Genomic DNA, 18,991 nt, shown 5'->3' on the forward strand with positions numbered 1-18,991 from the left:
AGAGAGACTTGTCAAATAGCCTCGCATGCAGAAAGTCTATCCGATCTCCTCACCTCTCTCACAGGAGGGACTGCGACACCTGTCATCTGACTAAATTTAATATGCATATGGATTATCTAAATATGACAGACTCATTACAAGTCGACTACTTCAGCATCAGCGTGACATCATCAGTAAAAAATCCTCCAAACTATCCAGAGACAGATTCGATTTTCAGAATGATAATGTCAAGTTCTGGCTGAGGAAAAGACCTCACACACATTCCCGCATCAACAATTTATCCAACACTCCCACGGGCTCTGTGAACCATAGTACATCCAGGGCCCGTGCTAAACCTTCTGTCCACCACTCCCAGACGTTTACCAGATACCGTAGTAACCACTCCAATTATGGACCTGAATGGCGTCCACTCTCCACAGTTCAATCCACTATAACCCGTCCCCGTCCTCATTCTCCCCATGTTCTGGTTAGCCAGCGACCAATCCAAACCACTCACAGTGGGCTACTCACTAAGCCTATTACTCCACCTGCCTCGTCCTCTTCAGACCATAGGACTGGTGCCACTGCTTCGTTGCCATGCCCTTTTTCTATCCAAACCACCCCTAATCAGACACTCCAATATGGTTCACTCCATCTGCTATACCCCCCATTTGGTGTTTACCTCCTATGTCCCCCTCCAGTCTTCCCCAAGGTTGCCCTCTCAATTTACCTACCACCTCTTTCCCTTCGGTACCATCGGCTTCAAACCCTACCAGGATCGACTCTTCCATTCTTGAGGATTCTCTCCTTACCCTCCACAATATAAGCACTTCGGAAGATCCACAAACATCCTCCAACCACACCGTTAATCATTTGGTGTCTTTTTTACCGCTTCCCGGGGCTTTGACCCCGCAAGCAACATATGTTCTAAGATAACCTACAGGCATCACAACAATGATTACAGATTTCTTCAAACCCACGATAAGACAAATCCAGAAGGGAGTAAAAGGAAAAAATGCCGGAGAGGGGGATCTGCAAACCGGAATGCCAACGGAAACAAGAGACATAAAGAGGAACACACAGAACCTTCAGAGCCCCAAGAAGAACAAAATTACTCAACAGTAAAAAAAAAATGATCTCTCTGGATTTAGCCTCACCCGGCCCAAACATCTGTTCTCCAGAAGGGTCTGTCATTTTGTCCTGCCGAAAAATTCAATAAATTTGAGCTTTTTGTTGATCTTAATACCTTCATCAAAAACAGCACACTTCAAAGGCATTTCACCATTGGAACCAGACAACTTAACATCAGCACAAAAGAGGATGACCCAGGAAGCATGGACCCTTCATCTACCACTCACACTAATTTAAAACCAAAATCAACGTTCAATCCCACTCATCACAAAAGGAATCACATTAATACTTTTTTCTCATTAGTATCCAAAGACATGAGAAATATTAACAAAAAATTTCTAAATCATGAATAATTTAACTAAGGAAGAAAAACACGCACTGATTGAGCTAAATAACAATGATCTTCTTGTCATCAGGAATGCAGGTAAGGGAGGATGAATAATACTACAAAATAAAGATGATTATATAAAAGAAGCAAATAGGATCCTAGGAGATCCATTGTATTATGAACACCTCCCCTTCAACCCACTTACAGAAGATAAGAGCCTCACTATCCTTCTGAAACGAGCTGAGGAGGACCATGTTCTAACAAAAAAAAGAGAGGGAATACATAACGATAGACCATCCGAATACTGCATTGTTTTACCACTTACCAAAAATACATAAAGACACCAATAACCCACCTGGAAGACCAATTATTTCTACGTTATGAATCTTGCATCCTTTTTAAGAGATTCACAACTCATTTCATTATTGAAGGACATCAATTGGCAACCATCTTATAGTTGGCTGACGATCGATGTGGCTGTATTGTACTCCAATATTCCTCATGAATCAGGAATCAGTACAGCACGTCATTATCTTGAGACTTACCGTCACCTCTCCTTTAGGCATAAAACTTAAATTTCAGATGCAATTAATTTTATCCTTACACACAAGGTGTTTTCATTTGAGGGTAAAATCTATATGCAGCAGAAGGGGACAGCGATGGGGACACGATTCGCACCAAGTTTTGCGAATCTGTACTTGGGCTGCTTTGAAGAGGAATATATCTACAGTGGACACCACTGGAAGGACAATATAGTTTTCTACAAACATTACATCGATGATCTGATTCTCATTTGGAGAGGCAGCAATAAAGAGGCCCAGGCTTTCATTTCTCATTTCAATGCCAACACATGGAATCTTACTTTCACAGCCAATAGTTTAACCATATCCATTGAATATCTGGATTTGATTTTATATTCGGACAACGAAACTATCATGTCCAAGAAGTTTTTTTAAAAAGTCAATGGCAACAGCTACCTGGACTATAGAAGTGTGCACTATAAAAAATATGGAAAGATAATATTCCTTTTAGTCAATTTGAACGGCTAATAAAGAATTGCACCACTATGAGTGATTTTACTTCACAGAGTCAAATTTTACGTTCAAGATATTTTAATAAAAAACACCCTAGAGGGATCATTGAAGGTACTTTTATGCGAGTTAGCAGACAGTCAGGAAGAGTGCCTGATGATCAAGGACAAATCCAAAGAAGTGGAGGACACCAAGAACTATAAATCCTCATTTATTAATACCTACAACCCCAATCATGAGGTCTTGAGAAGTATGTTAACAAAACACTGGCATATATATAAAAAAAAATGACCCCTACCTTAAGGAGGCTATTCTATCTAGACCACAAATTACCTTTTAGGAGAGCAAGGACTCTGAAGAACATACTATCACCGAGCAAATTGAAAAAGAAAGTGTTGACATCAACTACTGCTAGATGTTACCCCGATTGTGTGGGTAGCTACAAATGTAGCCATACCCTATGCAAGTGCTGTACCATCATTTCCAATCGAACTAAAACCTTCAGGAGCAATGTAATGGGAGAAGAATTCCCCATAAAAGCTTTGTGAATTGCTCGTCTTCATTTATTGTTTACATTTCAGAATGCGAATGTGGTCTACAGTATGTGGGACGTACCATCCAGTCCCTCAGGGAGCGTTTAAACAAACACTGGTGGAACATTACGCATGGTTTTCTAAAGCATAGTGTATTCCGACACTTTCTCTTTTCCCACGACAAGGACCCCTCCAAATTGATCATCACACCCATTGAACACATTATTGACACCCGTTCTGATAAATTCAGAACGTTTCAAAAGAGAGGGATGTTCTGGATTTTTAAGCTACAGACTCTTGAACCATATGGCTTAAATGAAAGCTTAGAGAATAAATGTTTTTAATACATCTGTCAGATAATTGAGCCATTTACATTGTAAGAAGCTCTTCCAACATCTCTTCAATTCCCCTCCATTTTGGGAATTGACCAAATTGTCCCTTGAGTCATTAAGGTGGTTTTTTTTAAATGAATTTACATTAAAGGGCTATTGTTGTTTTAGATATGTATGGCATGTCTACTACTAGGTCACTGCATCCAGATGGAGACTAAATGGAGGTGGCAGCCCACATGTGCAACTATCTCCTTTCACTTATATGGGAGTCATGTAAAACCTCAACAAGACGCAGACTTATCAGCAGGGGCCACAACTTATCCTGAGCTTAGCCCAAATAGGGCTTAGCTGCAGTACCAAGCAAAGCCACTTAGCTTCCTTGTTCTTCTGATTTGTGAGGGTCCCTGTAGTGTTAAAGTGTATCTGTAATAAAAAAAAAAAGCCTTTCATAAGCTATAGTGAGATATCAAAGGTTTTAATCATTGGGGGTCCGAGTGCCGAAGCCCCTGCACATCTCTAAAACGGGGAAAAAGAGGCAATGTCTCTCCTTGCTGCTGACGATGGTTTCAATAGTAGATTTCACCTATCTCGAGTCTGTGTCCTGCAGCGAGAAGAGACCGCACTCTGTCACATGTGAAACACATGCCATTACAGCACATTAGTTTTCAGTGGTAGCAGTGCGATTTGAGTCCTACATATCCCCATTGAGGACTGTATTTTCTTAAATTATAGTTTTTTCCCATAGACACTGCAGAATTATTGTGGACTTGCTGAAGCTGGTAAACACAAAAGGTGATCACCCCATGCAAGGTACTGGCTGGAAGTTGTGCGGCCAGTAGTCATCATGCCTAATCTGAACCAGGTTAATTTTTATAGAGAAGGAAAAGAGCAGTCACCTCCATCGTGCATCGCCCAGAGGATAAATCAAATTAATAAGATGCTAAAATATCCAAGGTAGAAGATAAAGTGTCAGAACCCATCACATGTGATCTAATGTCTATGGATGCCTGAAACCTGCTATCATAAGATGGGAAACCCAAATAATAGCTATTCCGTCACTGTGAGCTATGAATGCTCAGTGCAAACACTGATTTAATTCTGTAGTTGGAACGTCTGTGGTACCTGCACACGGGGGAGATTTGTATGCAGAAAATCCGCATTGAAATCGGCACCAAAGCTCACCAAAAATGCACATAAATTTTGCACTATTTATGGTTGTTTTGGTGCGTGTTTTGTGTGTATTTTTGGTCGCACGTTTTCATGCGGGTTTTCTGTTTACGTTAACAACTTTATTGAAGCCTTTGGGGAAAACCACTTTACAGAAGGTGCTGAATCACACAACCAATTGGCATGCTGCAGATTTAAAAATCCATACAGCAGGTCAATTTCTGCATTGAAGCAAAATGTATATGAGATTTGTGTAATTATTAGTATGCGGTTTTCCTGCGCAAACATCTGTGCAGAAAAAACGCACGTTATCTGCATCATGTGCAGGTACCCTTAAAGAGGACCTGTCTTCACAAAATGCAATCTACGGGCCAGTGGCGGATCCAGAGCCTGGTCTCGGGAGGGGCACTTTCAGATTATTTTCTGTCCGTCGCCACAAAACAATGGTGCTTATAGAGCAGACGCCACAGTGTAGCGGTATACTGTATATTGTGTGGCACAGTGTAGCGGTATACTGTATATTGTGTGGCACAGTGTAGCGGTATACTGTATATTGTGTGGCACAGTGTAGCGGTATACTGTACATTGTGTGGCACAGTGTAGCGGTATACTGTACATTGTGTGGCACAGTGTAGCGGTATACTGTATATTGTGTGGCACAGTGTAGCGGTATACTGTATATTGTGTGGCACAGTGTAGCGGTATACTGTATATTGTGTGGCACAGTGTAGCGGTATACTGTACATTGTGTGGCACAGTGTAGCGGTATACTGTACATTGTGTGGCACAGTGTAGCGGTATACTGTATATTGTGTTGCACAGTGTATGCTATATGTGTATAACAAACATATTCCACATGAAAACTTAGTTACTTGGCTTGGCCCTTGGGGATCTCGGACGCCACTTCCACACTTTGGCCAGGGGCTCGGTGGAGCTGATAAGGTGTTTTATCCTAATGAGAAAGATTTCATAATAAGGATTTGGAGAAGGGGCAGAGGGATAGCAGAGCAGGTAGAGGCTGGTGCTGCTACTAGGGGGTCATACCATGATGTTGCAATAAAGCCCACCATAATGCCCCCCCCAGTAGTAATAATTCTCCTTATAATGTGCAAAAAATACCCCCTTGTAATGCCCCCATTTGAGCTAATGTCCTCATAGTGCCCCCATAATGTGCCAGTATAAAATACCCCTATATAGTGCCCCTAGTAAATGACCCCATAGTGCTCCACACCCTCCTTCCTCCTAGTGCCCCCCATAATGTACCAGTATAAAACGCTCCAGTAGATGCCCTCAGTGTCCCCCATAATTTGCAAGTATAAAATACCCCTTCTTAGTGCCCCCGGTAGATGACCCCATAGTACTCCTCTCCCCCCTTCCCCATAGTACTGTACAGAGCGCCCATATAAAATACCCCTTCTTTGAGGCCTCAGTAGATGCCCCTATAGTGCCCCCAATCATGTGCCAGTAATAATAGCCCCCTGTGCCAGTAATAGCAGCCCCCCTGTGCCAGTAATAGCAGCCCCCAGTAATAACAGCCCCTCTGTGCCAGTAATAACAGCCCCTCTGTGCCAGTAATAACAGCCCCTCTGTGCCACTAACAACAGCCCCTCTGTGCCACTAACAACAGCCCCTCTGTGCCAGTAATAACAGCCCCCGCCAGTAATAACAGCCCCCAGGTGCCAGTAATAACAGCCCCCAGGTGCCAGTAATAACAGCCCCCCCTTTGCCAGTAATAACAGCCCCTGCCAGTAATAACAGCCCCCCCATTGCCAGTAATAACAGCCCCCACCAGTAAAAGTATTGTATATATAAAAAAAAAAAAACACATACTTACCTCCATGTCAGTGATGCGATGCAGGCCTCTTCTGGCCTGTGTCCCACGCTGTATGGCTCAGGCGGCGCGATGACGTCATCGCGCCGCCTGCGCCGGCCTCTGATAGGCTGCCGGCCTAGTGCCTGCAGCCTATCAGAGGAAGGGAAAGGGACACGCCTCTCCCTCCCCTACCGCAGCACAGGCAGGCATCTGTATCGCTGTCCTGAGGACGGTGATACAGATGACTGGAGATGAGCGCTTCTACAATGGAAGCGCTCAACTCCCCGTGCCCAGCCGCCGCCGCCAGCTCGGGGGGGGGGGGCAATTGCCCCGTTGCCCCCCCCCCCCCCCCCCTGGATCTGCCACTGCTACGGTCAGCGTATTATAGAGCAGGAGGAGCTGAGCAGATTGATATTTAGTTTTGTGGAAAAATATTCAGTAAAACCTGTAAAATATACATTTATATATTTTTATTTTTTTTAAACACCTGTGAAGAGCTTTTGATACAGAGATAAGGTGTCATCTGCATTGTGTGAAGAGGACTTATCAACACAAAAATGCAATTTAATCTAAAAGCACCATGTTATAGAGGAGGAGCTGAGCAGATTGATATGTAGTTGTGTTAAGTATGTTTTTTTTTTGTTTTTTTTTTTAATACCTCCTGTGAAGAGCTATTGGTACAGAGATCAGGTGTCATCCGCAGGTACTCTTAAAGAGGACCTATTGCCACAAAAATTCAGTGCAATCTGAAAGCTCCGTGTTCTAGAGCAGGAGGAGCTGAGCAGATTGGTTTAGAGTTTTGTGGGAAAAGATTCAGTAAAATCTTGGAGCCCATTCTCACATCAGGTGACCACTTAAAATGACATATTTGTAATATGCAATATATATGTGTGCCTAAACTTCACATAGTACATACCTTTGTATGTAAAAATATTTAGATATGTTATATCTTTAAAGCCCTTTGGTATAGTTTATGTTTTAGTTGGTACCAGACGATGCTAATAGTTTAGGTTGTGTGATCCGGATATTTGTCCAGTCTGATCTGGATTTTTTATACTGTAATGCTCCATGTTATATTGTGTAATTGCGTTCTGTAGCAACCTATATGTAATGGAAAAAACAAGCTCTATTGAGGTCTGAGAAGACGATGACTTGTGCTCATGGCCTTCATACATAGAGACATAATTCATCTGTACACTCACAAGCATACTTTTGTTAGCAGTTTGTTGGATGTTGTATTTAGTATTTTATTTGCAATCTTCTGTTTTACTCTTTTTTTACTTTATCATTTGCCCAAAATGGTTTGAGAGCATAAATTCCAGTCTATGCTCCCAAGAACATTGGCCATCGGATCTAGGAATTTATGACTTCTTGGGTGGGGCGATAATTGCTAGTGAGAGACAACAATGTGATATGGGTTATAGATAGGTCACTTTTGTTCATCAAAGCATGTCGCTGAATTTGTCATGTGATGCATCTGGTCTGTAGTTTTACATAAGGTTTCTGGAAAACTTGCTGTATTAAAAGGCTATGTCCAACCAATTCTGTGTAGTCCTACCCTACGGTCATACATCTGTCCTCTACGTACATTTAGGAGGTTAGTACAAAGTAGGGGGCAGATGAAAGGGACAATGGCTGCAGAATCAGACGACAGAACTTTCTTAAGAGCTGCAGAACCAAGATGCCATTTGTAATCAAGACCTGTTATAAAGTTGCTTCATTTTTAAAGGGGTTATCCTGGAAATAATATTGATGACCTATGCTCAGGATAGGACCAGGTCATCAATATCAGATCGGGACCTGGGACTCCCACCTATCAGCTGTGAGCGCTGTGGCCTCTTCCTGGGCCATGTGAGGTCACCGTACATTGGTCACATGGCCTAGTTGCAGTTCAGCCCCATTGAAGTGAATGGGGCTGAGCTGCATTACCAAGCACAGCCGCTGTATGGCGCTGTGCTCAGTGAGCTGCTGGGAGCCTGCTGCGCTCGCCAGAGCTCCGGTGACTAGTGTGGCGGCTCCCTGAAACAGCTGATCTGTAAGAGTGCCAGGACTCAGACTCCTGCAAATGTGATAAGGATAATCTATCTTGAGGATAGGTCTTCCATTATCATTTCCTGGATAGCCCATTTACCTTTTTAGATGTATTGAAGCCACACAAATAATTGGTTGTGAAGGTAAACATATAGTAGGTTGGGAGTCAATAATTAATAAATCACCAATTCTCTGGTTCACCTTATTGTGAATCCCAGTGCACGGCAGGTCACGAGTACATCGCCATGAGTTTTCTCGTAAAGAATGTGCATTGCAGCTTGGCTTAATAAACTTGGATAAAATAGTTTGCTTTCTGTTAATTAGTAAGCTTACAATGAGTAAAATTAGCCTACTCAAATATTCCAATATGGGGAGATGGCTGGGTTTAGACAAAGCAGAGATCATTTCTACATGTCTGCAAATAGCTGATTAGGAGACATTTCACAATTTTCTTCTTAGCTTGTGATACTGTTCCTAGATAACGGCTTGTTTACTGTGTCAGGAATGTAGGTGTTGTAGTCGGTGAGTCACTGGAATGGCCTCCAGGGCTCCGTATCTGAGTGGATCATAAGGGCACTGGACCTTTAACAGATAAGCATGCTGGATGTTTGCACACAATCCTGGTGTACCTTGTTAAATTCTTCTTTCAACTTGGAACCAGACGTCAAAGAGGTCCTCTGTTTTGATCATTGCTTTTCAGATCTACGTTAAGGGCATATTGAGCTGATGTGGAGGGACCCCCCCTCCCCATCCATTAGTCACCTCCCTTGTTAGCTAGAGCCCAGCCACTTCTACCACAGCTCTCGGCTCTGCAGAAACATTTATTTTTATTATTTTTTATCACTTTTTAGGAAAATCATAATTTTTAGATCAATCGTTCATTTTCCAAGCAAGGCTTGGATTGCAGTTTGTCAATTTGATGCATCCATCTAAAAAGTTAGAATATTTGTCCCTGCCAATTTTTTTTTTACAATTTAATTTTATTCATTCCTTCATGGAAAGTTCAAAATCAGTACCAGATTTATAGGAGCCCATATTGTCTTTCACCAAAGACCCTGCTCATCTAGTCACCTGAGCACTTATTCACAGGACCATAGTTTTTGTCGATGTGCACAACGGACTGTACACAGACCCATATCACCTCACCGTTTTTTGGCACATACCCTCTGAAACTCAGAACATGCTCTATCTTGATCTCTGTCTCACAGAACATGGGCCTGGAGACCCTTCTAGTTAATTGTCTTCAGTAGCCACCACGTCCATATCCTTATGGACTCCACCTCCATGTTAAAAGTTGTCCATGTGTTGTTACTGATATGAATAATTCTCAAGTCAGGCAATTAGTAAGGATTGTTGGGCACAAATCTGTCCTTCAAACTGAGCCAGTCCCGGACAATGGGTTAAAACTAGTGTTGAGCGAACGTCCGTGGCAGCGGAATCCATAACAGAATTCTTAGATCACCCGAACCTTGTACGCCGAACTTGAAAACACAAGTACGCTCAACCCTAATTAAAACCCCAAATCACACAGGGCATAAATGCAGGAAAGTCCTATGGCTACCACGTTAGAAAATATTAATGCAGGTTCCTTTATCATTTCAGAGTGATATAGGAGGAAAGAAGATTCTGCAGAAGAAATGGACTTCATTCCTGAAAGCAAGATTATTCTGCTCCAGTCCATACTATGAAACCTTAAAGAGTGTCTACACCCTGGATATGGGGAATTGGGAAGCAACCATCTTCTATGCAGCCTTTATTTTTCAATGGTATGTTTTATTCTTCCTTTACTGTGGCATATTTTGTAAATTTTCTGAAGCCATGTCCTACTATGGGGACCAATGAGATTATACGGGGTGAAGGTTTTAAGTACTTTTACCCGGCAATCTTTTATCCACTTCAGCCCCCCTAGCTGAAACCCCCTTAATGACCAGGCCACTTTTTACACTTCTGCACTACACTACTTTCACCGTTTATTGCTCGGTCATGCAACTTACAACCCAAATGAATTTTACCTCCTTTTCTTCTCACTAATAGAGCTTTCATTTGGTGGTATTTCATTGCTGGTGACATTTTTACTTTTTTTGTTATTAATCGAAATGTAACGATTTTTTTGCAAAAAAATTACATTTTCCACTTTCAGTTGTAAAATTTTGCAAAAAAACCGACATCCATATATTAATTTTTCGCTAAATTTATTGTTCTGCATGTCTTTGATAAAAAAAAATGTTTGGGTAAAAAAAAAAATGGTTTGGGTAAAAGTTATAGCGTTTACAAACTATGGTACAAAAATGTGAATTTCCGCTTTTTGAAGCAGCTCTGACTTTCTGAGCACCTGTCATGTTTCCTGAGGTTCTACAATGCCCAGACAGTACAAACACCCCACAAATGACCCCATTTCGGAAAGTAGACACCCTAAGGTATTCACTGATGGGCATAGTGAGATCATAGAACTTTTATTTTTTGTCACAAGTTAGCGGAAACTGATGATTTTTTTTTTTTTTTCTTACAAAGTCTCATATTCCACTAACTTGTGACAAAAAATAAAAACTTCCATGAACTCACTATGCCCATCACAAAATACCTTGGGGTGTCTTCTTTCTAAAATGGGGTCACTTGTGGGGTAGTTATACTGCCCTGGCAATTTAGGGGCCCAGATGCGCGAGAAGTAGTTTGAAATCAAAATCTGTAAAAAAATGACCGGTGAAATCCTAAAGGTGCTCTTTGGAATGTGTGCCCCTTTGCCCACCTAGGCTGCAAAAAAGTGTCACACATCTGGTATCGCCATACTCAGGAGAAGTTGGGGAATGTGTTTTGGGGCGTCATTTTACATATACCCATGCTGGGTGAGGGAAATATCTTGGCAAAAGACAACTTTTCCCATTTTTTTTATACAAAGTTGGCATTTGACCAAGATATTTATCTCACCCAGCATGGGTATATGTAAAATGACACCCCAAAACACATTGCCCAACTTCTCCTGAGTACGGCGATACCAGATGTGTGACACTTTTTTGCAGCCTAGGTGGGCAAAGGGGCGCACATTCCAAAGAGCACCTTTAGGATTTCACCGGCCATTTTTTACAGATTTTGATTTCAAAGTACTTCGCACACATTAGGGCCCCTAAATTGCCAGGGCAGTATAACTACCCCACAAGTGACACCATTTTGGAAAGAAGACACCCCAAGGTATTCCGTGAGGGGCATGGCGAGTTCCTAGAATTTTTTATTTTTTGTCACAAGTTAGTGGAATATGAGACTTTGTAAGAAAAATAAAAAATTAAATAAATCATCATTTTCCGCTAACTTGTGACAAAAAATAAAAAATTCTAGGAACTCGCCATGCCCCTCACGGAATACCTTGGGGTGTCTTCTTTCCAAAATGGGGTCACTTGTGGCGTAGTTATACTGCCCTGGCATTCTAGGGGCCCAAATGTGTGGTAAGTAGTTTAAAATCAAAATGTGTAAAAAATGTCCTGTGAAATCCTAAAGGTGCTCTTTGGAATGTGTGCCCCTTTGCCCACCTAGGCGGCAAAAAAGTGTCACACATGTGGTATCGCCGTACTCAGGAGAAGTTGGGGAATGTGTTTTGTGGTGTCATTTTACATATACCCATGCTGGGTGAGAGAAATATCTTGGCAGAAGACAACTTTTCACATTTTTTTATACAAAGTTGGCATTTGACCAAGATATTCATCTCACCCAGCATGGGTATATGTAAGATGACACCCCAAAACACATTCCCCAACTTCTCCTGAGTACGGTGATACCAGATGTGTGACACTTTTTTGCAGCCTAGGTGGGCAAAGGGGCCCACATTCCAAAGAGCCCCTTTAGGATTTCACAGGCCATTTTTTACAGATTTTGATTTCAAACTACTTCGCACACATCTGGGCCCCTAAATTGCCAGGGCAGTATAACTACCCCACAAGTGACCCCATTTTGGAAAGAAGAAGAAGTCTGGGATCCAAATGTCTAAAAATGCCCTCCTAAAAGGAATTTGGGCCGCTTTGCGCATCTAGGCTGCCAAAAAGTGTCACACATCTGGTATCGCCATACTCGGGAGAAGTTGGGGAATGTGTTTTGGGGGGGCCATGTATCCGTGGATCCGTAAAAATCATACGGACGTCTGAATGGAGCCTTACAGGGGGGTGATCAATGACGGGGGGGTGATCAGGGAGTCTATATGGGGTGATCATGGGTTCATAAGGGGTTAATAAGTGACGGGGGGGTGTAGTGTAGTGTTTGGTGCTACTTTACACAGCTACCTGTGTCCTCTGGTGGTCGATCCAAGCAAAAGGGACTACCAGGTAGCAGGTATATTAGACGCTGTTATCAAAACAGCGTCTAATATACCTGTTAGGGGTTAAAAAAATCGCATCTCCAGCCTGCCAGCGATCGATCGCCGCTGGCAGGCTGGAGATCCTGTCTCTTACCTTCCGTTCCTGTGTGCGCGCGTTCACAGAAAATCACGGCTCTCGCGAGATGACGCGTATATGCGTCACTCTGCGCAGAGCTGCCGCCTCCGGACCGCGAATCTGCGTTAGGCGGTCCGGAGGCGGTTAAATAGGTCACCATTGGGGCACTGGCAGAGGTAGAAGATATGAATACAATACATTTAAATGTGGTTGACCACTGCTGTGAAGACACTGGGGCACAAGCCCCTGGTAACAGGAACACGGATTATCACATTTTGAACAATTCTTTGATTGCTTCAGAATGATGGGTTTCTTGATCACTTATTCCTCTGAATTACATCTCAACCCTTTGTTAGCCCGTTGTTTCCCATGTTGTCATTGCCACCATTCCGTTTGGTGTTTGTTTCCTTTAAAGTATGTGTATGGAGTTGCATCACCGATGTTTCTGTACAATCGGTATGTTCTGAAGTCAGAATTAACCATTCATACAGGGATCGATGCAACAAAGACATAGTCATCTCTCCAATCTCTTCTGTCAGGGATTCCTCTTCCTATTAAGACTTGTGACTCTGCTTAGTCACTGATATTAGTGGTCACATACTGGCCCCACTTGCAAAGCTACAGCTCCTAGTATACCTGGACAGCCTACAGCTATTTAGGCATGCTGGGAATTGTAGTTTTGCAGCCGCTTGAGGGCCACAGTTTGAGCATCCATGGCATAGCAGAACAGACGCTATTTTATACTGCTCCTAGGTTTGACAAATGCCACTTTATGCTTATACAGTGGCATCCATCAGAGCTATATGGCCCCTTCCTTCCGTTTGACTTGGGCCCTGTTTACATCTGCGGTAGGCTGTTCCCACATAGGGCAGCCTGCCGGATCTTGCAGGATCTGGCATCGCTGGGTCCTCTAGTTCAACGCCGGATCCCCATTGACTACAATGGGAGGTCCAGCTTTGATCCAGTCGATTTCTGGCATAAATGCAGAGTTTCGGTGGGACAAAAACCGTTGCATGCAACGTTTTTTGTCCAGCCAGCAGCCAGCATTTGTATTAAATCTCCTAAAAAAAGATCTGAATGTAGCCTTAAACCTATAAGCACTGGGAAACTCATTGTAGCCGGCTTTTGAGGCACACTGTGGCTAGGACTTTATGGGACAACTATTACTGACATTGTAATACACTCCTCAGAGAATGCATACGTTGTTCTAAAGAAGACTTCAGACTGTTGCTCTTACTGAATTTCAAGAATATGAAGATAAAGCTGCCATTAAAGGGGTGGCATCTCACTAAGATATGTCAGTATTGTCAGATTGGTGCGGGTCCCACTTTTGGAACCCGCACCTATCTCTAGGCCCCTAAAGTAAAAGTAGGGTGTCCTGTGCAAGTTTAGCCACCCTCCATTCACTTCTACAGCGCTGGCTCCACTGTTTGCAAAACTCCTATAGAGGTGAATGGTAAAGCTGGCTGCATTTGCACAGTTCACTTCTATGACAGTTCTGGAAATAGCCAAGCACACTTTCTCAGGTCTTTTCGGAATGCCCATAAAAGTGAATGGCGAACGCACTGTGTTTGAATGGCCACCTCTCCATTCACCCCATTGGACTGCTGGAAATTGCTAAGCAAGCTCTTGGCTATTTTCAGAACTCCCATGCCAGTGAATAGAAGGTGGCCATGCTTGCACGGTGCACTCTGCTTCGCTTAGGGGACCCCATTTTAGAGAAAGGTGTGGGTCCCAGAGGTGGCATCCTAGCAATATACCACCAATGTGTGAGATGGGCCGACCCCTTTAAGAAGTTTTGCAGATGTACAGGGAATGCTAAACTCAAAGGTCCATTCAATGGCTTTTCCCAGTGCTTGCAAGAAGGATTATAAATAGCTGTTAGATACTGTGTGCCACCCCCATTTGTGGTTTCTCTCAGGCCTTCACATGATCTTATTCACTATAACGCACATTATGGGAATTAGAATAATCAGTGGTATGGACCATAAAGGTGTAGAGGACCGACCATCTCCCCTGACATGTCTGTGACTCTGACTTTGCAGGAACACACCCACAACTGGTAACACCTAGATGCAAACTAGCTAGCAATTCATTCATAACCACAAGCTGGAATAATAAACGAATTGTACAACATAGTCATAAAAATAGATGCTCCAGAATTATTACAAGGATCGTTCAAGTAGTTAACAAAATAGACATGTCAGGGTTGATGCCAGGTAACTCTTTAAGGTGCCCCTTAATTTGAAACTGTATGGTTCTCCAAGTGTGTGCTGGAATGTATGTAATATTTTATTATAGACATCACATGCAGCAGTATTTAGTCAGCAAGTTGCTGAAATGGTTAAATGCCTGCGGGCCTAAATATTACCCTAATCAGTGGAACATGACCAGTTCCTGACTATGGAGAGATTGTTTTTTGCATGCTGTTTTCCTCTCAGTGTGAATCTCAATGCTTGACTTCCAGTTTTAAACGTTCCAGATGTTTAACCTGTCACACACAGAATATTTCTGGTGTAGAGAAATGAAATACACAATGTTTATCACGCTATGCAAGTTTGATGGAGACATGCGCCATTGTTTTCAGGTCTACAAAATATATGGCCCCTAGGTTTATCTGTTGACAAGTTGCTTTCTAGTCACTAATATCCCCTTTTCAGGGCTAAAAGTAAGAGAGAGAAAAATTAATGTTTTTAAATTGAGTAATAAATATCCACATGGCAAGAGTCCCTTGGTGAAATAATTGTATATTAATATATTCTATAAGAACATCAGGTTTGGAGAGACTGACTCTTAGATCCAATTATCAGATGCCCTAAGAAGCCTTTTTACATGGAACATTGCCTGAAAAAAGTCTCCATGGGCCCAATGGGTCTCTTTAAAGGGGTTGTGTCATCTCAGGCATTGGAAGCTAGGATATTCCTTCAATGTCTGATAGGTGTGACTTTTCAGATGTGGAACCCCTACCTATCTCCAGAACCAGCCCCCCCAAACTGAAGTCCACCCTCCATTCTCTGCTATGAGGCTTCCAAAAATAGCTAAGCGCACTCGTTCGGCTACTTTCAGAACTCCCATAGAAGTGAACCGCATGCGCGGTTCGCTCTCCCTCACTTTGGGGGCCTTGTTCAGGAGATAGGAAAGCGTACTAGAATCCCAGAGGTTGGACCTGCTCATATCTGACAATGTCTGAAATGACACAACACCCTTAATGAGAACCAGTACCCCCCCCCCCCTCCTGATCTGCATCTAAGGCATCTCATCCAGCAAACCATTACCTTGATCTGTACTGATTAGGATCAAGAACCCTGAAGCAGCTGTTTTCAGATCGGTTGCCCTTCCTTTTTGATGAGTCACTGGTTTGCCAATTTGCATCTGCAAGTATAAGTATAATGGAAATATAAAATTGAAAATTTGCAAGCATCTTCTACAGCAAATTGCTGAAATCCAAAGTCGCCTGAAGTAGTAAACTAACCATGAACGTACATGTTTACTTATGTATACTGTACACCCTGACCTCATAAAGACTCTCAGAAGGTCTAGCTGCTAATTTTGAAGAACATGAACACTTTAACTTTTACTGGTGCCCAAAGACATATAAAAGTTCAAAGCGGTATTTGTGTGTGGGAGGAGCACCATCTTGAGCCAATGATGGGAGAGGGGGTGTGTCTCAGACTACCGCAGACTCCCTGTAGGCACTGTAACTGAGCTGTTGTCACAGATCACAGCTCTACCCTAATGGAGCAGGAGTAGGATAATTAATAGCAGGTAATCATCCCCGTAGGTGCTGACTTCATATAATTTTTTAGCTCCTGACTTGACGGTCGGTTTATGCATGTTTTACAACATTACATGTCATGCATTTTCATATTATACCAATTTGGATGACAAGTTTGTGGCCACAAAGTAAAGTAAATGTCAAATTATTGACAGCATATGAGTTCTCATTAGCGATTCTATGAGTTGAATAATTAGCAGTCATTAGCAAATAAGAGCTATTTTTATCCTAACGGTCCCATCTCCTGGACCGATGCCAGCGTAGCACCTGTTATGTTTGAAATTGTGACGCTTGGCACCGACTTCATACGAGACGGCCCTTTATGTAGTGAAGAGAGACGGGGCATGTTGATTGAATAGAAGCTTTTTCTATTAACAGATGCCCAAAATTACCACAAAAGAAAACTATGTGAAATATAGCCAAGATTATAGAGAATAATACCCGACCAGATGGTGGTTTGTTTGCTAATATCTTGTGAATTATCAAGTAAATATTGAGGGAGAATAGATTCCTTACCACCTACGACCAGCTTGTTTCTACATCTTGATTGCTATCATCCATCTGCCACGTTTCCAAAATTAAACCATTCACAAAGCCGTAAAAAGTGCATGTCTTTTTGGTAAGCAACAGTGCTATGTTTTGTCTGAGCTCATTTTATGTGTATTGTTAGTGTTGTCTAGCAAAGAGAAGCGCCATTGCACCGAATAAAATGGACCCCCCACCTTCTGGTTGTGGTGAACGCTTTCCCACCTCTTGGTGCTTATTTGCTTCCATCTCCTTTCCATGATCCCTGAGTTAAACAGGGTATTCAAACAGGAAAGGTGGGCCCATTGCAGGTGGGCCCATCTCTTGTCCACCACCGAGCCCCCCATTCCTTCTCACTGCATGACTTCAGTGAGGAGGAAATGACTAATGATTGGTGGCACCCCCAGTGACCAGACAGTTTTCATCTATCCCATGATTAGGTGATAAATGTAAATTTTAGGAGTAGTGGTGGATTTAGACACACCAATAATCGTCCATCATCTGACCATCTAAATGTACCAGCCAATGAACGAGTGAAACGCTTGTTCATCGGGTGTTTCTGTAGTTCGTTCAGCCACCACCAATTCATGGCTTCTGAGCAGCAGATCGTATTGTCTAAACAGTGATCTGATGCTCAGAAACCATGATTCTGTATGAGGACGAGGGATCACTATAGCGAACCCTCGCCTCCTACAGTGAAGGAGATTGCTGCATATAAATGCGTGGTCTCCTTCACTGAACGAGCAGCCGATTGTTGGGAGAGAACGGTTCCCGACAATCAGCTCTTCAGTCGCCCATCTAAGCCTACCTTCAGACGCTTATTTATTTGTAGGACCGTCCATTACACACGTTCTCACCACTCAATTAAATAATGGGCAACACTGGACTAAAGTTCCTTGGGCCCACCAGAGGAAATGATTCTGTATAGTATGGATGTCCACTTTTAAGTAATTGTTATTTAACATGCAAGGTTAATCAGTAAGATTTAACAGGTTATCTGGGTATTAGTTCCAATGTCTCTTCCAAATTATCTTCGGCTAAACCTTAGGGGCTCTGGTCTATTATTTTGTCAGAGCTTGGGCCCGCTGGAGGATGCTCAGGTACTCTGGTTGCCCAGTCCAACCCTGTTAATGGGTGCAGCCAATCTGGACAGGTCCTCCTGCATACAGGGGCCCCATAGCAGCCATATGGCTCGCCTCCCTGGAATAGGTACACCTTTGTTGTCTATATTAATGAGAAAAAAATATATAGCATTTGGAATACGAGGCTGTCTGGAGATACAGGCATTGAGGGGAACGGGCAGTCTACCGTAGGTGGAAGGATTTGCTTTCATTAGTAACTGCTCAAACTTGCCACCTTTTTGACACAAGTTCCCAGTAATAAATCTGCAAAAAAGTAGTTGCAATGTAGGAAATTCACTTCAGTAATCCCATTGGTCAAAAATGGGTTTGGTTACAGCAACTAAAATAACGGTGTTTCTCTGATGAGACCCAGCAATTTGGCAAAAATCCTTCCAGCATTGTGTTTTCAGTTGAGCTCTAACCATGGTAATCTCAAAAAATCCTCCCCATGGCCCACAATATGCATTGGTACCCAGAAAGCACGGTACACTGACTTCTTACTTCAAATTAAGGATGACTGCCAGCTTTGGGATAGAGCGCGGGTCAATAATGTCTAGCTGTCCAAAATAATAAAGAATAATTTTCTAGTCTGTCAAGGAGCTATTGGTCCATGCAATGTCGCACAATAATGCAGAATTTCAAACCCCCTGTTGTAATCCTTTCTGTCATTCCTCTCCCGGTTGAGGCACTTTCTTGCTCGGGAATTGCATAAATTGTATAAAATGAGAATTGGAGATGGAGCACACAGCAGTCTCTGTAAATAATTTGCTTGTTTGCTTCATTCTCTGTTAATCAGAACAAATTCATGTA

At 42.6% G+C, this 18,991-nt stretch overlaps 1 protein-coding gene across 1 annotated transcript in view; it reads left to right on the top strand.

Annotated features, from left to right (window-relative positions):
• SEMA4G (semaphorin 4G) overlaps positions 1-18,991 on the top strand; it is a 191,482-nt gene that overhangs the window by 134,880 nt on the left and 37,611 nt on the right. The window contains exon 9 of the mRNA XM_044298643.1: positions 9,948-10,111. Coding sequence (XP_044154578.1) covers positions 9,948-10,111 — 164 coding nt within the window. The remainder of the gene's footprint in view (positions 1-9,947; positions 10,112-18,991) is intronic.

Source organism: Bufo gargarizans, chromosome 6 (genome assembly GCF_014858855.1).
Source record: "Bufo gargarizans isolate SCDJY-AF-19 chromosome 6, ASM1485885v1, whole genome shotgun sequence".
Classification (NCBI taxonomy): domain Eukaryota; kingdom Metazoa; phylum Chordata; class Amphibia; order Anura; family Bufonidae; genus Bufo; species Bufo gargarizans.